This window comes from Vanacampus margaritifer, chromosome 20 (assembly GCF_051991255.1).
Source record: "Vanacampus margaritifer isolate UIUO_Vmar chromosome 20, RoL_Vmar_1.0, whole genome shotgun sequence".
Taxonomy (NCBI): domain Eukaryota; kingdom Metazoa; phylum Chordata; class Actinopteri; order Syngnathiformes; family Syngnathidae; genus Vanacampus; species Vanacampus margaritifer.
The window spans coordinates 11,354,830-11,379,776 of record NC_135451.1 but is presented as its reverse complement, the minus strand read 5'-3'; the positions used below and the strand labels follow the sequence as shown (position 1 = coordinate 11,379,776).

General features: G+C 37.5%; 1 protein-coding gene and 1 long non-coding RNA gene across 3 annotated transcripts in view; both read left to right on the top strand.

Moving 5' to 3' along the window:
- The first annotated feature begins 409 nt into the window (after positions 1-409).
- Positions 410-11,111, top strand: LOC144040595 (uncharacterized). Its single transcript, XM_077554928.1, has 3 exons — positions 410-927; positions 2,117-2,214; positions 3,485-11,111. Exons 1-2 carry the CDS (start codon positions 520-522, stop codon positions 2,132-2,134), a joined length of 426 nt encoding a protein of 141 aa, XP_077411054.1. The 5' UTR covers positions 410-519; the 3' UTR covers positions 2,135-2,214; positions 3,485-11,111.
- A 2,121-nt stretch (positions 11,112-13,232) lies between these two features.
- The window catches only part of LOC144040559 (uncharacterized), an 86,632-nt gene continuing 74,917 nt past the window's right edge, over positions 13,233-24,947 (top strand). For both annotated transcript variants that reach the window (XR_013289760.1, XR_013289761.1), the window contains exon 1: positions 13,233-13,377. This is a non-coding gene — a long non-coding RNA (uncharacterized LOC144040559). The remainder of the gene's footprint in view (positions 13,378-24,947) is intronic.

Below are 24,947 nucleotides of genomic sequence, written 5' to 3'. Positions count from 1 at the left end.
CAACCCCCCACTCGTGGCCCATTGTGTGTTTTCAGCAATTCACTTGGGGATAACTCCATTTTCCTATTTATCCTCTTCATCATCATCATCGTCATGGCCATCATTATTTTCTTCTTCTTTTTTGGCAATAATGGACATGTTGGCTTAAGAGACAAACCATACACTAATTAATCCACCATTAGTGGGTGCAAGGGCGTGTAAGAGGGTGTGACTATGTTGGAGTGAGGAAGAATAGAATATAAATGTACCTTTATTGTGTGAGTGAGAGAGAGAGAGAGAGAGCGAGAGAGAGAGAGAGAGTCTATTGAACAACTGTTGGTGCTGCAACCTCTCCTCATTCACCCTCTCTCTCTCTTTATAGATCTCCTGTCTGCTTTCGCTTTCTCTCATACGTCCCCGCGACGTGTCTTATCGGTCTTCCTCCTCCTCTTTTGCATCCATCCTCCCGCCCCTTGTCCATCTCTACCTCCGTATCCCTTTCTCTCCGCTCCATCACTCTCTTATGCCTCATCAGACCGCATGCTCTCCATTTCTCTCTCTCTCTTCCTCCCTCTCAACACGTCTCTCCCATTGGCCCCCGCCGGCTCCTCACTTCTTTCGCCGCGGCCAGAAAACAACAAGCTTCCTTTCCTTGAATGGACCCCGAGAAGGGAAGCCGGCGGGAGAGGACAGCTTTTTTTTGTTTCGCCAGCATCAGTACCAATTCGTCCGGCGCCGCATCCCCTGTTTTCCGACTGGGATCAACCTCCTCCTTCTTTTCAGGGAGCTCTTCCTACAACTGGGAGGGGGAGGGAGATCACCACCTCCCAGTTTGCCACGGACCCTCAGGAAGGCATCAGGGCTGAAAGAGCGCAGGAAGGGGAGGGAATTTTAGAGGTGCGCCAGGAGAGGCAACACCCTGGGTTACAGAAAAAGGAAGAAAAGCGGGTAAGAGGCCAACAACTGAATGCACCTGCGTTGGAGAATCTTGAAATTTCATTCAATATATATATATATATATATATATATATATATATATATATATATATATATATAAAAGAGATTATCTCAACCCAATAATCGATTTTTTAAAAATGCCAAAAGGAAGAGGTGGATGCCCCATACATTAAAATGTGAGGGACGCCAATAAATTACTCACATACCCACACACACACACACACATCTAAATAAGAGACATGCCACTCCCATTGAACTTCTGTTTTATTATTACACCTTTTTTTTTTTTTTTTTGCCAACCTGTAGTACTTCCCTTGTCGAGTTATTCTGCATAAAAAGAGCAAGATTTATTCCTGAGTGTTTGATTTTAGCCGTTAGCTGTCAAGCATAATCTGATGAGTCTTTGGGTGCTCCCACGGAATAATCAATGCTACTTGGTATTGACGACCTCCGATTTTTGTATGTGTGTGCTCGGGAGAGAAAAGAGAGCGAAATGATTTCTCGCTTCTCCCCGCTTGGCGCCCGTAGGTTTTTTTTCCTTTTTCTTTTTTTTTTTCTGCAGATGGTCTGGGTTGGGCCACACTAGCTGAGTATGTGTTTGTATGGCTGCGGGTGGTAAATGTGATCTCTGCAGTTGGTGGGTGGGTGGGGAGGTTTCTGACTGTTTTTGGCTCCGGATATGCATGTGTAATTTGTAATATTTAGTTGTGTATGGGTGCACGATTTTTCGGTGAGAAGAGATGGAAAATTAAAAAGTGGAGGGAGACAAAGAGAGAAAATAGCTTATTTGGGTTTTATCTTCATATTTAATTGCTTCATCTCTTTAATTTGACAATTAAAAAAAGAGGAAAAAAACAATAAAAAAAAAAAATTATTAAAAAAAAATCTAAGAAATAAGTGCTGGAATATGTATTGTGCTTAAATTGGTACACCGCAAAATCACCAAACTAATTTGTTCATAGCATGTGTTGCACCCTCCCCTCTGTACTACAATCCATGTGTTAATTTCTCGTTGTGGGGCCTTTGAGGGCGGGTGGGGGACGGGTGGGGGGGGGGCTGGTGGTAATGGATCGCATGGGCCCAGCAGCTCCTGGAATGACCTCCCTAACCTCACGTCTCCCCCCCCTACATGTGAACCCCCCCACCCGTTACCAAAACCTTCCCTTACCCCGACCCACAGCCCCAGTTCTCATTATGACAGGGCCAAGCAACAGCGGCAATGACAGAAGCAGAGAAAGCCAAAAGTCACCAGCGGAAGCTGATCTGGCTGTGGTTCAGGTAAGAGCCTTGCTGTGGGAATTTAGCATCTTTATTTTTTTTTTATCTTCATATTTTTTGTCCATTACGCTGTCACCTCTAGTTTTGCTTCCAGAAGTGAGAGAATCTAACCTAAGCTTTTATGCTCCATTTTTTTTTTTCTGTTCCTTCCCGACACGCACACTGCTGGTTCATGGGTCATTCCAAAATTTGAGGACAATTTAGGCCCTGATATTTTCCTGATCATTTCTTGTTCATTTTTTGTTGTGGTTCTGTTTTCAAGAAAACAGGTAGTAAACTATTAAAGAATTTTATTTGTCCAATTCAACCATCAATAGTATACTTTTTCCGTTCCCAGCCCTGTTACAGAAAGTCAGGCACCTGAAAAAAAAAAAAATGCAGAGCAAATCCTTCACGAAACTTATATTAATTGGATTACAGTAACAATTACAAAACAGTACACAACACTAATGTTATAATTTTAGCTCGTGTACATGCTAGCTGCTAGGCCAAGTGATCAAGAACAAAAAGCTTTATGACTAGAAAAAATAATTATGGTAACAGTATTTTGCGTAACAGGTTGCAAATCAATGCTAATGTTACAGTTACTGCTAGGCTAACTGATCAAAAACTAAAAAGCTTTATAATTATGATAAAAAAAAAGAAAACTAACGATGGTAACAGGGTTTCAAGTAACAAGGCCGCAAATCAATGCTAATTTTGTGTTTTTTTTGCTCCTAAATGTAGCTCTTTTAGCGGGCGTGCTAACTAGTCAATAACAAACAGCTACAAAAACAAAAAAAACATTGGTAATAATTTGTCACTTTTTGCTTTTGTTTAACAAAGACACGACATTATGATTTTAAACATTTATAAAAAAAAATATGAAAAATACAAGGAAGGCCTGAGCTTCAGAAGATTTAGCTTGATTGTCATTTTTGCTAATTTATGTAGCTCTCTTTTTTTTGGGGGGTGCGTTCTCTAGATGGATTAAAACGTTTTCGTAACACAAATACTTTCAGAGCATAATTACTACTATTTAAAATATGTCTGTGATAAACCAAAACGTTTGAACAAGTACAAGGAAACTGTCAACAAAATCATAACAAAACAAAAAAAAAAGCTGGTTTTGCAAAGATTTCAAATAGTATTTAGGAATCACCTTTACTACAACTAGTTCGATTTTGTCTCAGGATTATATTTTGTGGAATTTTCCTTTTCAAAATGTCTTCCAATTCTGGAATGACCCTCGTATTGAAACTGCCACCATTGTCAATTTTCTCCTTTGCAGAGGAGCCATTGATGGAACTTTGCCTCACACTGCAGTGAGGCGTCTTCAATCAATGCAACCGCCGCCTTTTCTCAATCTGTTTATGTGTCTGTTTGCCACTGGAGCATGAAGAAGGGCTGCTGATGGCAGCAGTGATGGCCATGGTGGTGGGGATGATGATGCAATGGCAGTGGAACTGCTCACATGGTTTCTGGTTAGCCTCCTGTGTACATTGAAAGACTCTCTTCGGTGACGGGTATTCTTGGGTGGATAATACGGATCACGTTGTTATTGCTTAAGAATACGCGTAGTCGAGGAGAGTCCTCTCTTCGCCCAACACCTGACACACCCCCCCCTCACCCACTTCACCTCACCACACCTCACCCCAACATCCTACCCATCCAGGGGAGGACTATTAGTTTGGGTGGCTCTTCTTTGAACTTGAAATCATTGCAGTTTTTTTTATTTATTTATTTTTGCTTTCCCTGCCTTCATGCATCTGTCTTTGTGTTGATGGGCAGAATTGCGTCTTGTTTTCTTTTCTGTGTTTGTCTGCTGCGCTGCTTTGAGGTTGTTTGTCGAAAAGAGTTAAGCATAGGGTCAATATGTACTACAGCAAGGAGAAGCGGTGATTTTATTTAATTTGACATCAACATGACATCCCGAGTCAGCTTTTGTTTGTCTGAGATGGCCAACCCAACTTGCCAAGCAGTTCAATTGATCCATTCCTCTAAGTGAAAATAAATGTCTTATAAATTGGACGTACTTCCGTTGGATGGAATATATCCCACCAGGTCATCGCAAGGCCACAGTAAAAAGTGCTAGCTTGCAAGCTAACAGGCTTAGGCCTAGTAGTAGCTCACAACAACGGTCTGAGAGCTGTTTTAAACTAATTCTTTTTTTTTTTTTTAACTAATTCTTAAGTGCGGAATCCTTTTTTTTCTCTCTTCTTTTTGCTAAAGGGCTCCCGTTTTCTTAAAACCTGAAATATCATTCCCACGAAGGGATGACAAGAAAAGACGGTGAAGCCATGCTAACTGCTAAGCTAGCCTAAGATTGACACAGCTTGTGTGTTTAAATTTAGATCAGAATGAAGTGCTTGGGTGATAGTCACATAGGTTTTGGGTTTAAATGTGTAAATAGCAGGCAAATTAATAAGTGTCTGGACTCTAGAGATAAAATTATATACGCTAAACAGAACCGGAAATGGATTACGGTATGCTATGCCGTATGACAGCCAGGAGGAGTGGCCTTTAAAGTATATTAATGTAGCATACAATATTTATGATATCAGTAATATTATTTATTTGTTTTTCCACAATAAAGTTGACTTTGTGTTTTGACTTTTGAGGTCCGCACAATAATTGTTTACATTACAGTAGATGCATGTTTAAAAAAAAAAAAAAATCTATTTAGCTTTGATTCTAGACAAGAAAATACAGTTTACTGCATAAAACAATGTGAATTGAAGAAATATTTTTTTGATAATAATAATAATAAAAATGTTCATTACATTGTCATGCTTGTATTGTTTAATAAAACCCTTTCTTCAGGTCCTAGGGATTTACTAAAGAAAAGCTCCACAAAATTAGAATGCTACTCCTGAAATGAAATAATAAAAGTGCTCCGCAAAGAAAAAAAATATTCCGAGCCTTGTACTAGAATGTATTTTTCCTTGTAAGGCAATACGCAAATGTATAAATTGCCGTACCCTAAACATTTTGCAGCATTTTCATTACACACGTATCAATAGATACAAATTCATTTCAACGGGTGTGCATCACTTTATGATTATCAGATTAACAGTAAGCGTGTACCGTAACAGCAGAGGCTCATCCTAATCAATTCAGGGCACGTTTATTGATGTAGCGAGGCAAGCTAAGCTGCAGTTTAGCTTCCCCATTCCCCGCCCGTTTATTCCCCTTTTTTTTATGCAAACGCTCGCTCAAACGCTATTTATCTCCGTGAGGTTTATGACACTTGCATTATGGTTGTTTCTGCTGAGCCACGCAAAAGAACACACTCGCTCGCCGGCAAAACAAAATCTACCATGACTGTTGGACAGCTCAATTTATGCATTGCGGAGCGAGGCATTATACAATTACTTCTTGCTCAAATGGTCTAGAACCGGCAGCGGGACAGTTTGCGACCCGCCAATGCACCATGAATATGGATAGTCCCCCCCCCCTCCTGCCACCCTCTCTCTATGTCTGATAGCACATTCTGAATCTTAACACCCATGTGAAATCCATTTAAACACATAATAGGATCAACTTGAGTCAGACAGTCATGTCCTCATACATGTCACGTCTCGTGATGATACGCCGGAGATTTCCTCATCATGCTGGGCGAGAAGAAATTATTTTTGCACGCCTCTTTTGTAGAAAATTCAAATCTGATTTGCGTTTCTGAAGCCATTTTATTGTCGCGGTGATACCCAAGATTAATAAAAGCAATAATTTTTAACCTGATTGTTTTTTAAACAAATGCTACACGGATTATCATGTATGATTATAATTGAAATAGCATAAAGTATGGTTTGGAATGCCAAAAATGCAGAAATCAAACACAAAATAAATAATATAATAAATCAAAACATTTCGGATTTGTTTAAAGATTACATTTGAAATTAGATTAAATTAGATTAGATAAATGTGATCATGTCCTTGTGTTTGTGTTAATAATATAACATCCACCGCATCATTTGCATGTTTTTCTAACAGCTAATGAACCATCATAAAATTCTATTCGTCCAGCTCCAGCAAAAATATATTTCTTAAAAATTGCCGAATAAATCCTTGACAACTCCATTTTTTAAATGCTAATTCAATTTTTAGTATAGTCTAATTAGAGTAACTAGGTTAAAAATAAATTTATTTTGCTGAAGCGTAAATGCTAGCTAGATGTGATGCTAATTGGTAAAAAAAAGAAGAAAAAAAAGATTAAAAATAAAAACTTAGCTAGCCAATTAAAAAAAAGAAGGATATTTTTAATATTATATGACTATTTTTTTGTATTGAGTAAATGCTATCTAGCTGTTATACTAACTGGTCAAAAACAGACTTAGCTAGGCCATTACATAATTATTATTTTTTTAAATCTTCTTTTTTCTGATTATATGAGTATTGAGTTTTGTTGAAGAGCAAATGCCAGCTAGCTGTTATGCTAACTGGTCAAAAACAGACTTACCTAGGCCATTACATTAAAAAAAAACTTTTTTCTGATTATGTGAGTATTGAGTTTTGTTGAAGTGTAAATGCTAGGTAGCTGTTATGCTAACAAACTTAGCTAGCCAAAATATAAAGAATAATAATAATCTTTTTTCTCTGATTACGTGAGTTATAGGGTTGAAAACTTGTGGAAAAAAATTAGCTTGTAGCACAATTAGCTTGATGTCATTTTTGCTGAATCATGTTACTCACATTTTTGTTTGTTGCTTTTTTTCTCTCTTCCAGATGGCTCAAAATTGTTCTTAGTAACAAGGTTTATGAGGAAGAAATTCAGAGCATTGAAATAATATTTATGGTATTTAAAATATTTAGGAGTCCCTTTTTACTTTGACAGCTACGCACACAAAAAAATGCATGTTTTGAAATGCTATTTTAAAATATCCTCCAATTCTGGACTGACGCATATCGTTCATGAATTGGGTCCATTTGTCCACATATTTGGTAGTCCCAAATTGAATATAAATATAGACTATCTCACACAGTTATGTCTTCCTCGTTAAATTCTTTATGAATGAGAGTTGGTGCTAATAAAATCATGACCTTGTTGAACGGCTCATCAGTCCTCGTTTGCTTTCTAGTCCTGTGCCCAGTCTCAATTAAATGTCTGTCTGTGTTTGTTTGCTGTACATAATACCAGAAATAAATTGTCCAAGATGATCAATTCAGCATTGTTTGCTCGTATTGATTATATCTAACACTGGTTTCCGGTCGATGCAGGCAGTTGAGATCTGCTGTGACTCATGCGGTTGCGCCTGCAATTTTACCGCTCTGTACTAATGGATGTTAACTGCTGCTGATCATTCCTATTAAAGCTAAATAGGAATGAGCGCTGAATGCATTCCACTCATTTCATCTTATTTTCACAGATTGTACCTTGTTTTTGCCATCAAATCCTGACTTTGAAAAACAATAAATGCCTTTAAGAGAAAGAAAAAAAAAAAGGAATTGAAATGTCTCCTATAATTCACTCACAATGGACATACTGTGCGATTTATTATGCTTTCTGTGTACACAAATAAAGTTGGGAGCCTGGATCGAATTTGAAAAAAAAAACAAGAAAGAAAGAAAAATCATTTTGGAGTTAATTTCATTGTACTGTGGAGGGCAGCATGGCTCAGGTGCTGGAGTGGCCCCCGGTTGCTCCTGCGTCATGATTATGTGAATGAAGCAACAATGTGAGATTGGTTGAGGTCAAATGGTGCCATTTTAATTCAGTCTTGCAAGCCCTTTGATGCCTGTCAGTCTGCCAATATTGGAGGGAGGGGCCTCGGTATCAATATTGACCATCTTGAGGGGAAAATATTTTATGCATTTCTTAAAGGTCAGTGAAAGGCAAGAAAAATATTCACATTTATTTTTTTGTCACCAATTCTATAGTAATTGTCTCATGTCCTCTTAGATTAAATAAAGCAATTATATCAGCCTTTAGTCTTTATTTGTCACTATTTAGGGGCCTCTTTGCAGCTTAAATGACAATGTTAAATTTATAACCTTTAGCTGTTTGGTTTAAAAGACACTAATAATAATATTTGATGACTCAGACAGATCAAATAAATTTAATTCACATTTAAGGAGCACTTTTTCAAAAATAAATGAAATGATTTGGATTATTTAAAAAAAACAATTTGGGAAAATGTTATACCGTTAAAATAGTTAATTAATGGGTTTGTTGTTTGAGATTACATCCGCCAAAAATGGAATCACATTTAATAGACAATGCAGTGTACACAAAAAGGAACGACATGACAAAATATCGTTTTCTTAAATTTGGTATTTAATTTGAATTAAGGTCTTTGTATTAATTGTACATTTTTATACTAACAAATAAAAACTTTTAAAAATGTTCGTTTTCATTTACGACAATAATAATTACATTTGTATGATTATCCTGATACGCTGCCAAACATGTAACACAAAAACAACTGAAATTGTGTAAATTGTATATAAATTAATGTCTTTATGTTACAATAATTATAGTTCAATTAGACAACCAATTGATATAAAATGTGGTTCCAAATCGGGCTGCAACTAATTATTATTTTGAAAATCAGAATAATCTGTCGTTTTTTTTTTTGATGAATCAGATTAGAAATAAATATTTGAATTCACATGCCTTTATATTAATAAAAAAAAAAATACAAATTAAAACGAGATTATTTCAAATTGACAAAAATTCAAATTCTGTTTCTGATTTGGTCTGTTTCATGTCAGGAAATGGGCAAAAATGGTGATCATTGTTTTTCAAAGTAAAAGCAAATGTTTTATTTTCTTTTGATTCAACACATAGCTAATCAGTCCCTTTTCATGGAGGACTACTGAAGTCATATAACATTTACTGTTGAGAAGCTCAAATTCCCAGCATTTGGACAATTAAAAAAAAAGAGGTATAAAACGGTTCATAGATTATAAGAAAAAATATAAATTAATTTGATAATCGATTAGTTGTTGATTAAACATTTTATCTCTAGTAGTACCACAATTTAAATATTTTGTTAAAAAAAAATCGATATGACAAATGCGCAAATAAATCAAAAGTAGTTCTCATAATGCTGCTGTATGGACACGAATATCATTTTCCTTCTGAAAATTAACAACATGAATTTAACTAACATTTTTGATAGAATGTGCTGATTTATTTTTAGTACAGCATATAAGCATATAAATGTAGGGAATTTTGATGACAGTTTTGTAGATAATGTCAGAAGTGCTTTTCATGTAACACACAAGAAAAAAGGACTCCATAATGGCTAAATCCGTATGAATGCATGCAACTGTAGTTAAGCATAAATAATTAATAACGATTATTTGTTCAATAAGATGACAAATTGGCAACATCATTATTTAGACAATTTCAAAGAATTTGATTTAAAAAAATGTTTTTGTATCATCAGGCCATGATCTGATTGTTAAGAATATTTCACATTTAAGAATTGCTTAATTTCATGAAACCAATCTTTGAAAAGTAGTTTTCAGAAAGCTGCTTAAAATAACTAAATTAGATTGTTTTCCTTTCTGAATATTAGCATAAATTTCAATAAACAGTTATATCCCTGCTTCTCTAATTACAGAGTATCACAGTGGGGGAAATCAGATGCAGGCTCAGCGGGTATTGGGTCAGAGCTGATTTTTATGGCTAACAATTTCTTCGAACGCAGACAATTATGGAAATTAAGAACTGAACGGAAAATCCATTCGGAAAAAGACGCCACAGGATATTCATTAATTCAAAAACATACTTAGTTATGTCTGTGGAGGCTTTTATTTATACAAACACATTTCTTATAACATTAAACAACATTGCACTTAAAATAAAAGTACCAATTCTTTATTTTAGCCATTAATACCGAGAACAAATCTCAATTTAGAAAAAAAAACAAACCTACATTTGTATAATTTCATAGCGCAATTCATGAAAAGTGGACGGCCCACAGCTGAAGTAACGAGAAAATTTTTTCACAATAAAAGCGCGCTTCCAAGTGCTCATACTGTGAAGACCGTCTGACCATGGGCCGATGCTAATTCACTTAAGTGCTTTAAGTGGCAGTAATGTGTGTTTCAAACTGTAGTCCACTCAACTAGAAAGGCACTCAACAGACCTCCGCCAAGGCGCCAACACTTGGTGTCAAGAGGATGGCAAAGGATTCTTGTCGAAGAACATTATCTATACCGTTATATACGGTAAATAAAAATTAAAGTTTTATATATTTTTTTAAGTGGAACAATTTGATTCAATCTAATTTCGATTCGATATGCTAAATTCGAGCAATAATGATATAACTTGTCATTTTACAATAAGAATTATTTATCAGTAGGCTACTGTAAATTTTTTCGCCATTAAAGAACGATTCAAAACATATCTTGATATTCGGTATTTTGAAGTGCGACGATTCGATTTGATTCACTTAAGTCACATCTTTTAAATCGTTTTTTTTTTGTTATACTCCTAACAGAAATATATTTTGCACAAATTTTGTTTTGAGTTGGCCGCCAGATATGGCTGAAGAAAATTCACCGGTAGTCCGTCAGAACCAGGGGGTGAGCAACATAAACGGAGTCCATGTTGTAAATCTTCTATCATTGGTTTTTGGAAGGCATTTTACTCACAAATACTGTGGTGTCTTTTTTTTTTTTATCGTTTTAGGGAATCATTTGGCTTTTGTATAAATGTCCAACCCTATAAATGTACCATATTTATATATATTTTTTTATGTTCTCTTTTATTATCAATTGAACCTCAGTTCAGAGAATGAGTCATATTCATGACACCATTTTGACAGACTGGCCAAATATGATTAATGACTGACCCCCCAAAAAAAGGATAATTTGTGTTTATATATATCCATGTTTTGCGCATTGTGCGTGTCATCCTCTCATGAATTTGTTCCTCTGTTTTTGAAAATAAATTTGTTGTAACCAGATCTGATGAGACTCCAGCCTCTTTTTCATGTTGAACTCCAACCTATTTCCAGCTCTTCATGATCACTAAATTTCCATCACGTTTTGAATCGACTCACCTGTGGAATGTGAATTAGTTTCGCAGCAATTACATGACATCTTTTCCCATTTTATCAATCCTAATGGTGCCTTTGGGCCAACCGGGTGTGCTGTACATGTGCCGTCATGGTGAAAAGCAGCTTTTCCACATTTCGGCAGGACTTGCAGCTATCTTGGCAAAAATTTACGAAAAACTTGAGCTTGACTTGACAAGTCATCTCAAAGAAAAAAAAGTTTTGTTGGCAGTCCATGTTGCACAAATACAAACAGTGATGGAAGAAACTGCGAAGAGTATAAGATTTGGATTCAAGAATGATGTTTTCGATGAAATCAGCAAAAAGAGCAGTTTGCAAGTCAAAGTCATGACGACGACATCGCCCTTCATTCATCGCTACAAAATCCACAAAGACAGGTAAGCTAACGCAACAGTTTAGCTAGCTCTTAGCTAGTTTCATGTTGGTTGCATGGTTAATTGAAAAGATAAATATATCATATAAAGACTGGTTTAGGACCATTAAAACAATATGCGAACATGTTAGTAGAGCTAAGTAAAGCTACATGCTAAATTGCTAATGTGAATATAATCTCTAATAGAACAAAGGAGAAATGCAATTTTTACTCACATTATTTTCGCTATTAACTTGTTTTTAAGGGCACAACAGGTATGTTTCATATTCCCGTAATTACGAATCCCTTTAATTCTCTATCAGTTAGTTACACATTCAATCATATTTGACTAAAAATCTCAAGACAAAATGAAATAGGCAGTTGTCAATATAATAAAAATAATAATAAAATATGAAACTCAAAGAACTCAATTAACTACATTAGTGCAGCCAGATTGATAACAAAAAATGAGATAAATTAACCAAATGTTGCTTGAACAACAACAACAAAATCACATTATTAGCCACCAACGTCAATCTGCTATTGCTCACGTTACTCATGCTATCTATCGGCAGCTGGAATAAGAGATCACAAAAAAATGATCAGGTCGCATCTAAGTCAGCTGTTTTCTTTTTAGTGAGCTTCTGGTCTGGAAGTGATGCCAAAGTAAGGCAGCAGAGAGAAAATGGGCATGGAAAAGGATCACTCCTTTTATCCTCAGTGCACATCTAATGATTGGCTGATGGCGGTGCCATTTAAGCTAGGTAGCTGAGCATAGAAAAGCTACATCGCCATCGAAATCGCCTCCTCCTGTCCAACTGCCTGTGACAGATGAGGAGGATTTGAGAAATGGCCAGCAGTTGACTTTACAGTTTGGCGCAAAATTTGAATGTGAGTTTCTGCTGTTCAACGGTGTTAAGTGTAATGCAGTAGTGGGACTATCAAAGTGGATTGTTGACCTGTTAGTACTGTGAAGGTGTTCCCAAACAAGTAGTTGTTGAAATTTTCAGTGGCTTTCCAAATTCCAATTTATGAGCTCAATATCGACTTTTACAGCATTTCAAGCTTTGGCTTGTGTTTACAATGACTTGTTTTCCCCTTTCGGCTCTTGGCACAGTGCCTCTCCCAGAAAAAAATAGTACTGGCATTTTAGAAATACCGTGTGTGGTAATGGTAAATGGGTTTCATTTGTATAGCGTATTTTTTATTTTTATTTTTTTAATCTTCATCTTTTATCGTTATCTTCAGGTATTTTGGGCATATCTCATTGACTATGTCACACAATTATTAGCTGTTAGGACTGCCTACCCCAGGCTGAAATGAAAGTTGAAACCATTTGGCTTTTTCTATTTATTTTAATTATTTCTTTCATTTTAGAAAGCCTACACTACCTATTGTTTTAAAAGTGACAACATTTGGTGATTTTTATAGCTCAATTAAAAATGTCACATTACTTCATCTGGCCTGCAGGCAAAAATGCTGCAAAAATTAACCCCCTGAAAGCACACCGTACTTTTCCCAGCCCTGTCTGCGTAGCGATGTTTTCGCGCACGCGCAGTCAGTTTCCCAGTAGAAAAGTCCTTTACGCAAACAGGTAGATCGCTACGCATTCTTTTTACGTCGCTGTCTTATTGCTACGCGAACGCGCATTCGTGAATACAAAACACACTTAGTGCACAGCAAAACGGTAAAATGACGCAACTCTGGAGAATATAAAACAATTTTCACGTCTTTCTTTTGAGGGAAAACGCCATCTTTTGAAGGATAGGAGACCAACGCCTTATCTACAGGATCTTCAGCAAAGTAAGGGACAAACAATTATTTGTACTTTTTACAAAGAATGGTGCAAAAGGAAAGATTGGCTTTGTGGATGTGCTTTGGATTTTAACTGGCTGTTTCACTTGACATGGTGTTTGGCATTGCTATTGCTATTGCTAGCTTGATTTTGTGAGGAATTGTGCTGTTTTACACTTTATTACATTCCTTCCGGGCGTCAGGCCTGGTTTTGAAATTGTCCGCTTTTCGTTGTGCAGCAAAATGGGAGGCAGAGTGCACTGCAGCGTTTACTGTGGCTGGCAGACTGCGCACTGGCTGACGGTGGCCCTGAACTTTAGCTGAGTGACAAGTGTTGAGCTCACTGCACGTCATTGGCTGTTAGGAATAGGGAACATCTTTACAATATTGCCCGGTTTCTAATAGAGGTTGTCATTTAAAAAGGACATGAACTGTCAACTTGTTGATATAGAATGTCCAATTTGCCCAATTTATTTAAATTATCCACCATCAAACATTTTCTGTTCACTTTCCACACAACAAAGGCTCCAACCTCTTGGTTGCATATGAAGCCAGAAACTTTTAAGGATGTAGGCAGCCTGTGCGCATTTCCCGTAAGAATGGCTCCAGTTGCTGCTTTTGCACTTTATTTATTTATTTTTAATTAGTTTTTAACATTGCCATTGTCTGCGCGGCCAGGCTTTTTCCTAATGGAATAGCGGTAAGTGTCTGAATGGATGACTTTCATTTTTACCTCCGACATTTATTAAGTCATAGCCTATGGAACACAATATGGTCACCATATTCAATATCTTCATTAAACAATTTAGTATGCATTTGTTCAATTGGTTGGCGAGCTAATCTTGTAAAACTGTCTTCTTGAAGTCTAATTTAATGGAAAAGGATACAGCAATAAAAATGACGGATTTAGTCATCAGTGTAGAAAGATACTATTTTATTTCTTTATTAGAGGCTGTTGGAAATATACATCTAATTACTAGAGGTGTGACAAAAAACAGTTTGAATCGGGAAATCATTTTTGCTGTTACGCAATTTGCATTTTGCGCATTTCTGAGGGCAATGAGAACCATGTTACTGACTTCCTTGTGCAAGTCTGTGGTACCCTGACTGAAATCCTGAGACCCGCATCCAGACCACATGCTAATGTCGTGGAAAGTTATGCCCCGCCTCAGGTGGATGACAACAAAATTGATGCTATTGACTTGCCCATTCATTCAGTCCTGAATCTACTCGAGCACCTCTGGGACGTCAATTACTGGCACATCCAACAATGCCGCATAGCAACCACAGACCAAAAACTCACTGATGCCTTGATCCTGTGCCAGACAAAAAAAAAAAAATAAAAAATCCTCTGGAAGACCATCAGTGACCATGAAAATGTGTTGGCCCTCATCTCCGATACAAAGTGAATAGTAGTGAAAAGCAGAAGTGCCAGTTGAGGTAGTGACTGGAGACACTATAATGATGAACATTGTTTTTAAAAGCGCAAACCACCGTGTTTTAGTATAATTTTTATTGTTATTGTTAATTATTTATCTCCGTGATTCTGATTATTAAAGGTAAAAAAAAAACAGAGTGCCGATCAAAGCTCTTCATTTGTGGAGCGGTGACAATAGTGGCATGACCTTTCCTAGCTGAACATTGGGCACTTAAGACTGGGGGATGGTGACCGTGGACCTTGAATGACTCCTGGCTGCTGCCGCTGTTGATAATAGCTTTTCAAATCTCCTAATAATAGTGATCTTTAGTGCAATTAAATCACTCATTTCCCCCTTTATGGCCTTCAACCCCATCACAGTGAATGTGTTGTATTTGTATTCATCCGATGGATGGCTGAAAAAAAGAAAGACTGTGGAGGATGATTATATTCAGGAAAGGTGGGGGATATTTAAGGTCAGTTGAATCAAATGAGGACAATGGAAGCAACAGGTCATTGTACTGTACAGTAAAAAAACAACAACCACGACATCATATATCTTTTTCAGTGTGGCAATATGGGAGTAACTCAAAGTGACATCAATCAGCGTCGCGTCACAACACTGACTCATAATGTGTTTTATGTTTTGCAAACTTAATACCACAATGTTTCAATCTCATTCTGCCTCTGGCCCACACAAATCATCGGAGGGGAAAAAGCAATATTAAGCAAATTGTTTGTGAAAGATATTCACTTTCTTCTATCTTATGAATACATATTCGATAGAAGCCGGCTATATGACAAAATAATGATCAATTTCCATATCATTACGATACAAAGTCTTGGAAGCAGTATACCAGAAAACATTTGCTAATGTTTGATGATTAAATTTAGGGCATGTTGTATTGAGAAAAAAATCATTTGCAATCCACAGACCTGTGTGTGCATGAGTCATAAAAATTTGATGACATCCAGGAAACCTGTTAAATATCATTAGCGAGGAAGCTAACATCCTTGCAAATTTGCGCACATAAGCACATTTAGACCAGCATGTTGGATTATGGCAGTCTCCTTGGAGTAAAAATGACACTCAAAAGCCACGCAGTTTGATTTTTATGTTGAATGTTTTCCTCACAAACAGTATTTGACACATAGTGAAATCATTTACAAAAGGTGCCTTTTAGAAAACAGGAAAATATTCATCCTTATCGTATGGTGGACCAAAACTGCCAAAATTCAAAATAAATAAATGACTAAATAAATAAATTAATTAATTATTATAGATGAATTTGTATTATTATTATTAATAAATTATTTATTTAATTATCAGGGATGTGATTTTTCCGCTAATTCGCGGAATTCCGCTTTTTTTATCTCCCCCCCAAAAAAAAAATTCTTTTTTTTTTTTTTTTTGTAGTTCATTGTGTATGCACATGACTCAGACAGATAACATCTTCTGCTATAACAAAGACATTTGTGGTATGCTCTAATATGAGTTACTTTTCATTTGGTCATGATACAATTATTTGTTCATGAAATTTGAACTCTTCAACATTATTTATGTGTTAACTTAGTAATCACATTAGTTAGATATGATGATATTCTCAGTGATAGTTTTTAAAAGCAAAGGCAGTCCAATGTTTTTGAATGTGACTGATTTTGAGTTGACTAAAACTGCCATTTTATATGGGATAGTTCAATATACATTGAAAATTTATGCTGTTGTTTTGTCTATTTCTTTGTCATGTGAGTGCATTGAAAGTACTTAAAAACACGGAAAACCCCTGGACCTAGCTGGGTGCCAGCGGCCCCCAGACCCCCGGCTAAATTTTCAGATAATTTCACTTTGGGCAAATCACATCCCTGAATTATTCAAATGATATTTTTTTTTAGATCTGTTTTTATTTTCACTTTTAGTCATTTATTTATTTAGAATTTTGACAGTTTTGGTCCTCCATATTATCGGGGTCTCGACCCGACTGCAGTTCGCCGTCGTAATCAACTTGAGTGGGCGAATGTTCACATCCAATGGCGTCTGGCACATCGGAGAGGTGTTCTCTTCACAGGGGACAACAACCTGATCAACTCTAAGCAAAGGAAATGTATTGCACTGTGTGAGCCAAATGCTGGTCATACCGGATACTGACTTTGGTGTATGTAGAGAAAGTTTTAGATCTTTGAGTCCAGCTCACAACAAATAGGAGTAAAAAGTGTGTCATTTATATTTTTATTCAGTGTATGTGAGACAATCAGGCGGTATTCCTTCAGATTCAGCCAGAGGTGGCAAAAGTAATCACATTGTAGTACAGATACTTGTGTTAAAAAAAAAAGGTACTCGGACGTGAAGCCGTAATATGTTTTGAAGAAATGGAGATAATCTGGATATTTAAATTACTTTAAGATATCATTATTTTGTATATTATGAACTTTGTGGTGTTTTACTAGCTATGGGTTTGACAGCAAAGCACAAACCAATTAAACTTCTATCTAATGCAGCGCAGTATATACTGTACAGTCAAGCAGAGTGCTAATCCGTTTAGGGATTAAAAATTTGTGTAATCACAATACTAATACAAATTTTCAGTCCATAAAGCCATTTTAGTTGCAGAACTCTTTCGAGCTAATATGAAACGACTATACAGTCATCATTTTTCTTCTATAACTTATTATTATTATTTTTTTATTTTTTTTACTCTTAGTGCCTGGGCTCCATTAATGTAGTCATATCTTGAATCAACATTTTTTTTCTCCTCCGTCTTTGTAGAAACAAAACCGTGGAAAGAATGTTTCTTCAGATCTCCCATCCGCACTGATCAAGCGCTGCCTTCATAAACAGCAAATGTAACGCTAATCATGTAAGTCAGGTTACCCGCCTTGGTGAAGATGCGAAATACACAAGATCAAGACACCGCCTGCTGCTTTGCGGGATTATTTGTGTCTCACCGTGAGAAGTAAAAAGTCAGAAGACAACAATGGAACGTTTCCATTTGGAGGCATATTAGCTAACTACTAGCTATTAGCTAGTTCCTAACTCAAAGTAAACGCAATCATGAGTATTTTCAAGTATAATTATATCACAGGACATTTTTGTTATAGTTTTCATTCTCACATTTTTTTTTGCCATTATTTTATCACGGTATTTGATTGCAAATGACAGTAGTGTAAGTTCGAGGACAAGTGAAAACAAAAATGGCTGCTATTCATAGCGGAGCCACATTCCTTTACGTCCTCATTTGTATGTTGACCACACATATTACAATAGCCTGGATTTGTATGTATGACAGCACTTAAATTGCTTGAGTTAACAAGGTGAGCACCTTTGCACGGCACAAATCATAGGAGGGCTATTCAAATCCAATCCTTTATTAAAGCCCTCCCCCGCATGGGCAATGTGACAGCAAAAATCAATGTAATAACAGCTGTGCGCTCCAAACTCTGAAGCGTTGAATGCTTAAATGATGTTCTAACGCTCAGCAAATGACTTGATCAGGGTGAGGTGACCCCCGTTCTCCAGAGGGATAATGATGACAGAAAATAGAAAGATAAATCAATATGTACTTTGTTTAAAATAATAGTGATGGAATTAGATTTTTTTTTTTTTTAAATCCTGTTGACTTATGACTTACATTTTGGTAAACAAACCCCAGGAATGCTAATACATTTTACAAACTAGTGTAAAATGTAGTTGTGGAGAATAAAATGCTTCCAGCATTCCCACATATGCTATGATTTTTACTCTCCACAATTTTTTTTTGCCGTGAAACAACTCCCACATATTACTTCCGATTTACACCGTTCACGTCTGATTCCACATTACTTACAGTATTTGCACAATTTAACGTTAAACATCAACTTTTCCCCATTCATTTTCAACGGGACTGACATTGAACTTGAAAGTCCCACTTTCCACGCCCACTTCCATACATACAACTGACCATCGCTACGCATTTAAAATCAAATTAAAAATGGCCTTGTCTAGGAATCAGGAAGTAGCGGGTTTGAATCCCCCCTTAGACTGTACATTGTAAATATATCCATGGCAATTATGCTAACATGTATACCAACTGACTATCATATTTCCACTTTTCCATCGAAATGAATCGAGGGAACTGCATGCCTAGGTGGCACTATTGAGTGAATTATATATATTTTTTTGCATTTTTCCATTGGATATCATTCGTTCCACTTTTCCATCGAAATGAATCGAGGGTACTGCAATGCCTAGGTGGCACTATTGAGTGTGTTTTTTTCATTTTTCCATTGGATATAATTAGTTGCACTTTTCCATCTAAATGAATCGAGGGAACTGCATGCCTAGGTGGCACTATTGAGTGAATTATATATATATATTTTTTGCATTTTTCCATTGGATATCATTCGTTCCACTTTTCCATCGAAATGAATCGAGGGTACTGCAATGCCTAGGTGGCACTGTTGAGTGTGTTTTTTTTCATTTTTCCATTGGATATAATTAGTCGCACTTTTCCATCTAAATGAATCGAGGGTACTTTCAGAAAACTTTGCCATATAAATTTCAACTTGCTTCAAAAATTCACGCCTCCCAGGTTCAAGTGTTCTTTTTTTATTCATTTATCTTTCAACTACAATTAATATTTTGTAATTTTCACAATTAATGTTTCAATTTACTTCATAAGCCTTCAGCTATTAGCATTCAGCATTCCTACGCAATTTCTGCAGAAATTGCACTTAGTCAAGTTCCTTGTCGGTAGTTTTGTCAACGATAGGAATACAAAAGTATGCGCTTCTAATTTCAAATTCCCTTTATGACCTTTGACCCAGCACAAGTTTAACAGGTTTACTTTACTTCTAGGTGTTCTCTTCTTGTGGATATTTATTGGTCATACAGCAGCATGGTTAAACACAAAGAGGAGACTAGACACAAAAAGGGAGTTAGATGAAAAGGAACTTAAAATTGAGAGCAATTGATGGGGTTTTGTTGCGGCGCATTCATGCTGCTTGATGCTCTGCATCTGGCTGACTGAATTGCTTTGACCTCAAACGATTTTTAAACAAATAAGATTGCCTGTGTGTCTGCGTTATTTTCTGTTGACATTTGCTAAGTGCAATAGCTGCTGGCTATGAGAGATAGATGTGCACCCTAGAATGCGTATGTACCTGCCAGAGTATTTTCTGTTACCTTGAGTGAGATTCCTGTGTGTGCCAGAAAGGAGAATGTGAAAAAACGGCACAGGGGATGTATATCGCTAAAAATTGATTTCAGCATATTTAATGGTAAGTTGTTTACCTACTTACTCTTAATGTGATGCAGGTTTTGCCCCTAAAGATTTGGCGTGCTGTGAAAAAAATATGACTTTGGGCCTCACCACTTTACTGATACAAACTGATAATTAGGGATGTCCCGATCACAATTTTTTGGACACCTCATTTTGAGATTAACCGATTCCGAGTCCCAATCCGATACCTTGCCATTTTATTATTTTATTTGTTTTCTCTCTTTTTTTTTCTTTCTTTTTTTATTTAACAAAACGACCCCAACACCTTTTATATGGTGAGTGGAGCAGTGGCTAGACTAAGTAAAACATTTAAGCCCCCTTTTTTTGCACACATAATTTCTAGGGCTCTTGTCTGTCATGGGCTCTTAGAATCGTCATTGTTTTCTCCCACCCTTATGGTGACCACTGATGTGATCATCCGCATGGTATATACAGGGATGTGATTTTTCCGCTAATTAGCGGAATTCCGCTCCCCCCCCCCCCCCCACAAAAAAAAAATTCCGAATTTATTTATTTATTTATTTTTTTTAGTAGTTCATTGTGTATGCACATGACTCCGACAGATAACATCTTCTGCTATAACAAAGACATTTGTGGTATGCTCTAATATGAGTTACTTTTCATTTGGTCATGATACAATTATTTGTTCATGAAATTTGAACTCTTCAAACTTTAACTTAGTAATCACATTAGTTAGATATGATGATATTCTCAGTGATAGTTTTTAAAAGCAAAGGCAGTCCAATGTTTTTGAATGTGACTGATTTTGAGTTGACTAAAACTGCCATTTTATATGGGATAGTTCAATATACATTGAAAATTTATGCTGTTGTTTTGTCTATTTCTTTGTCATGTGAGTGCATTGAAAGTACTTAAAAACATGGAAAACCCATGAGCGGCCCCCAGACCCCGGCTAAATTTTCAGATAATTTCACTTTGGTCAAATCACATCCCTGTATATAGGGGAGAGAAACTCCAAAACAAGTAGTTACTGAAGGTAAAGTTTTTTTATTCTTTTCGCAAGATAAAACTTAGTCTAGTCCATTATCCAGAAGTGGCAAATCCATCTTTGGAAAGCAAAAGCCTTGCCACAGTTTGGCTTTAGCCACATGTGCTTCACAAGTAAACGAGCAGTCTCTAAACTCATCCTTCCTGGTCCTCACACAGGGTCAATGTGTTCTGCCACAGATTAGCCAATAAGCTTTGATAAACGAGGTTATTCCAGGTGTCACAGATAATGATTCGTGTCAGGCCATGATTTACTTGTGGATGTGAGTGTTGAGGAGAAAAAAACGTGAGAGATTCTTTGAAGCAAGAAAAAAGCTAATGACAGAGCTATCCCCCTTGTAGTTCTTGGAAAAAATGAGAGTGACGGGAGAGGGGAGCAGTGGGGTGACAAATGATGAACGGTTAAAAACATGCTTGAAAGAGACGATTTGCCGCATTGCCCTGCAGTGGATTGGTATCAGAGAGGTAGCCACACTTTCAATGGGAAGGTATTTTATGTGATGACAGCTTCTCAGCACCCGGCTGCTTGTTTTTGAACCCTCGGCATGCGGCGGTGTTTGATCATCTGCCCATTTGTGTTTTTGATTGCTATGCCGAATGGTAATGAAGTGCGCCTCTGTGTGTTTGTGTGTCCTTTACAATTTAGAGATAATCATGGTTCTGCTTCCTGCCAAAATGCTTGTGATCTTTACATAGTCGCCAGGTGACAACTAATTAAATCAAAATGTCATGTAATGCGGGGGGGGGGGGGGCTTGTGCTTTTGATTCAGTACCCTCGATGGACAACAACAATGAGCTTACCCCCCAGGATCATGCCGTCACATTAGTTCAGTAGAAAATAAAAACGTTTTTTTTTTTTTACCAGGGAAACACCGGTAATCTGAAGGTATCTTCTGGCATGACCGATCAAGTCCAAAGTCCCAAAGTCTGTAGTCGATCCTTCTTCAAGCTGCCACATCCTCTGTTGGGTCTTTTTGAGGGTGAAGTTGATGTTTGACTCTTATTTGCGGAATGTCTTGATGATGAAGTCTTTGAAAAGATAATGAACTGCAAGTAAGCATCCCTTAGAAAGTTATAGCAATATTTTCGTGCAGCATTGGTGGAATTCCTTGTCTGATTGGATCTGAACCTAAGGCAGACAGTGACTGATCATACTTAAAAAAAAAATTTGGGGGGTGGGGGGCAATCTGGCAGTGAACAGAGGGTGAGTGTGCCTGAAGATTTCAGTGGCGCATAGCGGGGTCCAAATGATTAGCTGGGGGGTCAGTGAGCAGAGTTGCATTCACAACACAAAACTGTGACACTAGTGGGCATTTGTCAAATCAGTCATGAGAAGAAAGGCCAACCGACCCCGAGGACAAAAACAGGAGGTGGATATTGTGGTCCCTCTGTGGAATATTTTCGGTCCATTACTTTGTCGAGAATTCAGACGGATTTTCTCCAAACATAGCATACTTATGTACTTCAAGCCCAGCAAAACCCTCAGACAAAAGGTGGTTAACCCAAGGGCAAAATCCCTAGAGGCAATGTTTTTTATGCAGTACGCTGTAGTGAGGCGTTTTGGAGAGACCAAACGACGCCTACACAAACGCATGGCACAACAAAGGAAGGAAGTCTTGCTGGGTCCAGAGTCAGCAGATCCTTTTTGTTTCAAAGAGACAGGACAATCTCTTGAGGAAAAGACTGTACAGTAAATTCTGGACAGAGAAGATCAGTAGTTTGAGAGTTTAGACGGACGCCATCTATGCCTAATTAGACCATCTCTTAATAGAGTTGTAGGTCTGTGTCAATGTCCTCATGTCTATCTTCCAACAACTCTGCACTCAAAATTTTTAAGCTAGAATCCCTTTAGACTAAATGTGAAAAGTCTTCAGCGTTCACAAATTAGTAAAGGGGGAAAAGAATGACCAATTTGTAGTTGTTTGACTTTCTGCTTAATCCCAGTGGAGAAAAGCAGGATTCTTTTTTAAAATTTTATTTAACAGATAAATCAACGAGAACTTTCTACCACCCCACCATACCGCGCATTTAGGTGTTCTTATTATCAAGCACTATCAAGGTGTTGGCACGGTTTTCCTCCTCCAACCTGAATGTTAAAGGTTAGTCCATTGATCAAGCGTGTAATTAGACCAGGTAAGAATGAGATGCCTGTATCATCATCTCCGAACCCGTGCTCGTGCACTTTCTTGCAGATCGATCTGTTCATTCAGAAAAGGTGGGCGGGGGAGTGGGACGCATGAGAGAAGAGAGCGAAGTGAATATCTTTTTGTTACCAGTACTAATACTGTCCTTTGATGTAGCAAAATGTCAGGGCAGAGAATGCCTTATGAAGATTAACCAAGAAATTTTGTATCAGCTAGAGCAGAGGTGGGCAATCTCGGTCCTCGAGGGCCGGAGTCCTGCAGGTTTTGTAGGTTTCTCACTTCCAACACAAGCTGATTCCAATCAACAGGATCGTTATCAGGCTTATGCAGAGCTTGCTGATGAGCTGATCATATATCAGCTGTGTTGGAGAAGGGCAACACGCAAAACCTGCAGGACTGCGGCCCTCGATGCCCACCTCTGAGCTAGAGTGTGCTCATGATAACATAATTTGTTGCAGGCAGTCTTTGAGGTGAGTCGAAAACCCGTATGCCGTTTTTATTTGAATAACTTTTGGGGGAAATTGTTCTTCTCAGAGTAGAATGCCACATAGTTAAGGACTCATAATGGCAATTATGAAGAGGATAAGCAAAAGTTAGAAGTAGTGCTGGGCAATATCTGAAGTAGCACATTCCTATTTTATATTTCTTCTACTTGACATTTATTCTCTGACTGGTAAAAAGTTGGGAAATAATTATCTATTAACGTAGTATGTATTTATGTATGTTTTCATGGTGTAATATGCTGAAAGACATGCATTTTGTGGTCAGAAGGTTCCATACATCTATTGTTGGTAATGTCAAAATTAATCTGGGGCTTTTAATCTTTTATTAGAACTGATCTTTTTCTTCAGTACTGAATTTCAAATCTATATCTTCAATGATTTAGTGGCAAGGGAGAATATACTGTAGTTGGGATTTTCTCTAATCCAAACAGCATCATGTGAGGTGCGTACAGGCTCAGATAGATACACCTCCGGTAGTATTTGGGTTAAATGTTCCTTCTCACCTTGGGTGCTTTTTGTAGAAATTGAAAAGCTGCTGGCCTAGTTTCGGCTAAACCGCTCCGTTTGGAAGAATTGGTAGAGTTTACTGTATTTACTGTAAATTGGACCCATCTTTTAACCAAAATGAGTCTTTGTCAGAAATGTCAAATACAGGTCCAGAAAGTAAAAACTCTGCCACAGTTTGGTTTTAGCCACAGATGTTTCTACTCAACCGGCAGGTAAACAACATCACCGGGAGCTTTGTGGATCTGGATTTGATACCTCTGGTCTTGGTTTCGCTCTAATATATCAGGTCAACTACACAGTGCCCTGGGCCTCCATATGGCACCCGTGACTGGATCTGGACTTTCTGATTGACCAAAGGTGGTGACGATTGGTGGAAAAGTCTCAACCGAGCTCACAGTCAGCATCGGCTCACCACAGTGATACTGCCTCAGCCCAAACCTTTCCAGCCTCTACGCACATTACTGTGACAATCATCCCGAAGTGTGCTAATAACAGGCTTTGGACGAGGCCAAGCTGCAGAGGAGAGGACAATGACCTTCCAAAATAAGGGAGTCCATTATTGACTTTTCAGGAGACCCCTGTCTCCATCCTTTCATTATCAAAGGGATTGAAGTGGAGAGGGTGGACATCCACAAGTTACTCCGCCTCAAAGTGTCACCCAAATGGAGTTGGTCTGTGCACACTGCTGCCCAGAGGTGGCTTTACTTCATCAGTCCGCTCAGGAAGGCAGGTCTGAGCTGTAGCC

Excerpts from the sequence above, each read along its gene's own strand:
- LOC144040595 (XM_077554928.1), top strand. The coding sequence starts at position 520 with ATGCTCTCCATTTCTCTCTCTCTCTTCCTCCCTCTCAACACGTCTCTC.